Raw genomic sequence first — 6,414 nt, 5'->3', positions numbered from 1 at the left:
GTCTTTGTGAGATGCAGAAAAGGTGATCGGATGGTTTCTACATGTGTGGTTCCCACTGTGAAGCATGGAGGAGGAGGTGTGATGTGTGGGGGTGCTTTGCTGGTGACACTGTTGGTTTACTACATCATTCCATATGTGTTCCTTCATAGTTTTGATGTCTTCAGTATGAATCTACAAGTAATAAAAATAAAGAAAAACCACTGAATGAGAAGGTGTGTCCAAACTTTTGACTGCTGCTGTTTATACTTTTTTTTTTATAATTTCCTCAGTCTCATTTCTCCTTCATCCTTCATTTAGAGTTGAATGTACAAGTAGTGAATGCTTGTGCTTGACATTTTCTTGGTCCAATATGCTTTCCTATCAGGCATGGACGATGTTCATGTGGACGTTTTCGACATTTCAACCAATACCTCAGTTGACCGATATTTGATCCAAAGCAACGACAGAAAATTCCTGTTTTTAAATGATGAAGAACAATTTAAAGCAGCACACCAATGTCAACCTGGTAAGATTCTGTCAAATACGGCACAAGATAAGACTTTAATTTAGCCTGTATAGACAGGTTTCCAGTTCTATAAACAGTTAAAGGCGCGTACTCAACTCTGGGAATTTGCAAAAATTTAATGTCAGCTTCTGTATGGACACTTTAAGCATTTAGAAATAAAACAATTTGCTGGAGGTTTTATTAGAGGCAAAAATCTGTGACACTTTTACAAAATGCGAAAGATGATTAACTTTTTTATGGCTACCGCTGACTAACATGATACATGGAATTCCTGTGAGGAATAGCAGCCACTAGCAGACATAGTAGTAACCCAGACTGCATGTAGTGAGACACCTGTATATGTCCCAGATGACCAATTGCATAGAAATCTTAGATACTAGTGACATAATCACGTATGAAATTCCTACTGTTTGCTAGAAAAGAGTACAGTCCTTATGGGCGCTATCTTACACTGATCACTGATCTAAAGCGCAAGTTGAAAGCTCGAGGCACAAGGGTTTTGATTTACTCAAGGTGTGTCCAAATAGACCATTGCCATCTTGCCCCAGGGGCACAGGGGTATCCTGCCCTGCCCCACCTCTAACACTAAACAGGAAACATAAACATCAATGCACAGTCACAGCAGACAAGAGGTCAAACCATGACAATACTCTTTAAAAAAAAATCAAATCATCAAAATTTGCATTTCTATAAGAACAATCCTCCATCATTCTGTGACATGCTGATTTTTCATCTTGCTGACCCGGTGTTTCCTCTTAAGCATGTAAATTCAACGTCCAGTTTTACAAAGACATGAGCAGAGATGCAGCGCAGAATGGGAGGGCGCTCATCCTGTACACCAATAAAGATGACAAGAAGATGGTGGTTTCCTGCAATGAGAGGGGTGAAATTTGTGCTGTGGAAATGGTGAGTGTAAACAAATAATTTACAGTTATTTACAGAGTGTGAAGTGAAGCTCGAGTGGTTCTGTTATCAAAGCAACCTCATACAGGACCCTTTGCTTCATGTGAGAATATTCTGACAGACAACCTTTGGACCTCTTTTTTGTCTGGGATCTGATACGTCTGTCAAAAATACTGTGGAAACCATACTAAAATATTTCGAAACATTTCTAAATATTATATTGAGATTGCCATATGAGTCATGATTTTATCACCATTATTCATTATTTCATTATTATCAATATTTGTTTTGTTTCATACATGTCAGTTCTCAGGGTTCGGTGGTATTTGATTGCATGTAATTGGGATTATGTGACCAGATGACAAAAATATGAATATGAACGTAACAACACTGCCTGACCAAAAGAAAGAAAAAAGTTACCACCAGGATTTAACACAGCAAATAGTTAAGATCCTACCATTAGATAATTACTGCAGTGATTAATATGTTTCAGCTGATAACAAGTTATTTAACTCTAACTGATGCAGTGAGGAGCTTCTCATTTCTTAAACATGTCAGAAGACATATCCTGATGTTACTCTGTTTCATAAGGGTCAAATTATTTGTTTAAGAAAACAACTAAGGAGATTAATGAAACTACTAAAACTGGGTTAAGAACTGTCCAAAACATTATTAAAACCTGGAAGGATAGTGGTGAACCATCATCTTCCAGGAAGAAATGTGGTTAGAAAAAAATTCAATGATGATGATCGGAGATCACTTCAACATTTGGTGAAATCAAATTGTAAAAAAAATCAACTCATTGCTGTGTTTAATTGTAAAAATAAGAGCATTTCAACGCACACTATGTGAAGAGAACTCAAGGGACTGGGACTAAACAGCTGTGTAGCTTTAAGAAAACCACTTATCAGTGAAGCTAATTAGAAAAAAAGGCTTCACAGCCTTCAGGGAGCATAAAGATTAGACTGGATCAATGGAAAAAGGTCATGTGGTCTGATGAGTCCAGATCTACCCTGCTCCAGAACGATGGGGGCATCAGGGTAAGAAGAAAGGCAGATGAAGTGATTCGCCCATCATGCCTAGTGTCTACTGTACAAGCCTGGTGGAGGCAGTGTTATGATCTGGGGTCGCTTCAGTTGCTCAGGTCGAGGTTCAGCAACATTATGTGTCCAAGAAATGAGTTCAGCTCACAACCTGAATATACTGAATGATCAGGTTTTTACATCAGTGGATTTTTTTTCTTCCCTGATGACACGAACATATTCCAAGATGATAATGTCAGGATTCATCGGGCTCAGATTGTGAAAGAGTGATTCAGAGAGCATGAGACATCATTTTCACACATAGACAGTCCACCACAGAGTCCAGATGTTAGAATCTTTGGGATGAGACTTTACACAGTGGTCTGACTCTCCCATTAAATAATCAAATCAAACACAGAATGCATCTCTGGTCAGAAACAAGTGTTGTGATATTACATAAGCTTATCAAAAAATGCTATGGCAAATGTGTGCCATAATCAAAGCTAAAGGCAGTCCAACGAAATATTAGAGTGTTTTGTTTTTTTGTTTTTTTTGACCAGGCAGTGTACTTTCACCGTGAGGGAACAGTTGCGCAATTCAATATGTACCACAAAATGAACAGGAGACCTGAGTGGCACAAAACCACTGAGCTCCTCCCACCCACCTCTCTCCCTCTTCCTTGTTATCTCGTACATGTAGGTAAAATATACATGCTATACATCATATATTAAGATTTGGAGCTTTCAGTCTGCAAACAGTATTATTATCAAGCTAAATTCTCAGTTGGAGCTCTGGTCAATAATTGAACAATTTGACAACAATTGACCATTTCTTTTTCACACAGAGAAGTGCTTTTCTCCTCATTAAAGTAACACCAGCAACTAATGAGAATTTGGTTGGATGAGAGTGTATCTGACTGGAAGGTGTCGAGACCTGGCCACACGTATGCAACTTAAGAGGAGTGGCCACAAATTTGAATCTTTTTATCAAGTTGAATTTAACTTTGAGGCTGTAACTGTTCCCCCTCAAAGTTCACCAATCAATAGAAAAGACGTGTGTCGGCGAGTGCCACTCCCCCACATTTGCATTTGTGTGACCAGGCAAAACCTGAAATAAAAAGCACACTACAGAACATGTCTGAAACTGTATTTAGAACTCCAGGATACACTCGTCCCTTTCACCTGGGATACTATCATCTTTTCCGCACGTCTCAGCCTCCATGCCCCCCTTCCATTCCATTGACCTTCAACAAAACCATTGTGTTGCCGTCTTCCTGTAAAATATACCTGCTGTATGTTTTGGAAAGTTTTGTCAGAAATCTAGCTGGCATTACATTATGTCATGTCTAAAACTGAAATGCTCCTAACCTTCCTAAACCCACACATCCTCCAAGGAGGGAAGTTAGGAGTCTCACAACCTTCAGTTTATAGCTGAAAAATAAATATATTTGTTTAAGCTTGGCAGAGTATCTGTTGGTAAGGGAGGGCAACACTGTGAATACAGACACATCCCAGTGTGGACAGAAAAGTATACCGGCCAAAAAATTACCAAAAGGCATTTTGGGAAGAATGCAAAATCACAAACTGAACTGCAGGTAGACAAGGCAGGCTGAAATATTACAACATCACTAAAGAAAACACAAGGTTTTACTAAAAGGTAGATACAGTATATTGTATTAGTAATGTTGTAACTACTGATGAAACAATCATCAGTTTGATGTTAAATCAAATTAAATCAATTTTATATTATCATGATAACCGTGTTATTGATTTTTTGAAAAACTCATAGTACATACTACTCAGCATCAACCGAAGTTACAAACAGTCTCCCAGATGTTGATGCAGCAGCAACGTGGGTTTGACATCACAGGACTTTGGGTTTTTCAATTTAAACCTTGTTGAAATGATTTCAGTGTCATGTATCTGTACTTATTGAACATTTTCAGCACATTTTAACAAAATCTCGATAATTAAAATAATAAAATAACAATGATAGTTTTGGTCACTATAATAAAGATATTAGTTTTTAATACTGTTTCATCTCTAATTGTAAAATTGGCACGGCCGTGTTTCTGAATGAAGTTACAAGCTGACAGGCATCACCTGAATACAGATGAAATGAATGATTAATGAATTGGAGAAATCAGGTTTGCTACATGTTTTTTTTTTTTTTCTCTAGAATCTTCCAGAGCATATTCCAGATGGTGCACACAGGGCAGTGTTCTACCGGACGGAAACTGAAATATCTAATGATAAGTACGTGCTCCAGTCTTCTCTGCACACGACTAAATTCCTGGCATTTGAGTCTGACGAGGAAGATCACACTCTGAGCAAACTGGTCCTGCGTGAGAAAGAGACGAGTCAAGTGGATGAGTCTTGCGAGGTTTTTATGGTCAGATCAAATTAGTGATTTCAAAATGTCGTCCTAACAAAACCACCCTGTTTGTTTCATTTAAGATGAGCTGCTCTAAGGACAACCTGCAGGATTGCTTATCCATCTTTTTTTTTCTGTGTGCAGTTTCACAAAACAAAACAGGATAAACCCATTCAAGACTTGTGCATGTGCATAAACTGTCCTCATATTTTTAAGAGCCGTTCATACAATTCTCTCTGTTATGTTTTTACTATTATTGTCATCAAATTAAAATCAAATGAAATCATACTTATTTAATAGGCTTCTTTTAAGCTTGGCTATTGTTCTATTAGTAAAGGCTCTGTAAATATCAGAATCAGAAATACTTTATTGATCCCTGGAAGGAAATTGTTCACATTACTCCCATTCAAGAACAGAAAAATATATAGCATAGAGCAATAAGAAGAAAATAAGAAGAAAGTGTATAATAGAATATGATGTATAATGTAATAGTTACAAGTAAACTAAACTTTAAAATGAACATCTTCATTTAGTTTTATTCACAGACATGATGAAATGCTAAAATTCAGTGTAAACCTACTGTAATAGTAGAAGGCCCTACAACTCTCTGTGAAACTTTGGCGACCCCTAGTGGGGATCAAGACTGGCAACATTGGTACATTGTGTAAAATATCTTTAAATGAACTAACAATCTGTGACATAATTGAAGAAATTGCAAAAAAACTTAATTTATTATTATGAAATACTGTAGTATTTCTTCATTCATTTTAATTGGATGTAATTTTATTTCATTATTTTCAAAATATCCTTTTTCGTGTCAGTTTTTTATGATGTAATTTTTTCCAAGAACTCTTGATTTACACCAATTCATAAGAATCATTCAAAACAAGGGTGCATTCAAAAATCAGCATACTTTTTGTAGATGTAAATTATATTTTTTAACTGAGTAGGTTTACATAGTTTTAGAGTCATACTATCACTCTATATTATATACCTTTTGTACTCTTCTGTCATGTATACATTATGTTTATTGTTCAGTCATAAAATGTCCAAATATGAAAACATCTGTAAAGCCAACTTTATTCTGCTGAGGCAGGAACAGTACACTTTTCTTGCCACATCTCATTTTGTGCGTATAATCTGAAATGACATGAATTGAACAGATATTACAAATTGATAATTGCTGTAAGAAGCAAACAGACCAACCAAACTGGATTGAATGCAGAACTCAGATTTTACAGCAATCGACTCAACCTGTAACGCTCGTTCCAGCAGTACACAAAAACATTGCTGGTAGTAATAGCTGCATGCAAGGAGCCGTGTGTGTGTGTGTGTGTGTGTGTGCACCAATTATATACCATGAGTGAATATTCAAAGCTTATATAAGAACTTTTACAGTTTTCATTATCCAGCCATATTAAATCTGTGTTTTCTGAACAGTGCTTGAAATTAAGTTTTTGCCAAGACTTTGTAAACTTAAGAAAAACTGTGAAGAGTTGGTCAAAATAAATGGACATTTTTTTGCAATAGTTTCAAAATGTGTCATTTTTTTAGATTTGCAGTTTGCTCACTCACACAGTGGAGGGAGTTTGTAATTCAAACATGAAATAC

The 6,414-nt window shown here is 36.5% G+C and overlaps 1 protein-coding gene across 1 annotated transcript; it reads left to right on the top strand.

The window, feature by feature from the left end:
* Nucleotides 1–224: 224 nt before the first annotated feature.
* Nucleotides 225–5,448, top strand: LOC146327422 (uncharacterized). Its single transcript, XM_084716324.1, has 3 exons — nucleotides 225–505; nucleotides 1,266–1,411; nucleotides 4,609–5,448. The coding sequence occupies exons 1-3, from the start codon at nucleotides 319–321 to the stop codon at nucleotides 4,834–4,836; spliced, it is 561 nt and encodes a 186-aa protein (XP_084572450.1). The 5' UTR covers nucleotides 225–318; the 3' UTR covers nucleotides 4,837–5,448.
* Nucleotides 5,449–6,414: the final 966 nt, after the last annotated feature.

Source organism: Lutjanus erythropterus, chromosome 4 (assembly GCF_056507025.1).
Source record: "Lutjanus erythropterus isolate fLutEry1 chromosome 4, fLutEry1.hap2, whole genome shotgun sequence".
In the NCBI taxonomy this organism is placed as follows: Eukaryota; Metazoa; Chordata; class Actinopteri; order Lutjaniformes; family Lutjanidae; genus Lutjanus; species Lutjanus erythropterus.
Note: the sequence above shows the minus strand (reverse complement) of the source record. Positions and strands in the feature narration are given on the sequence as shown.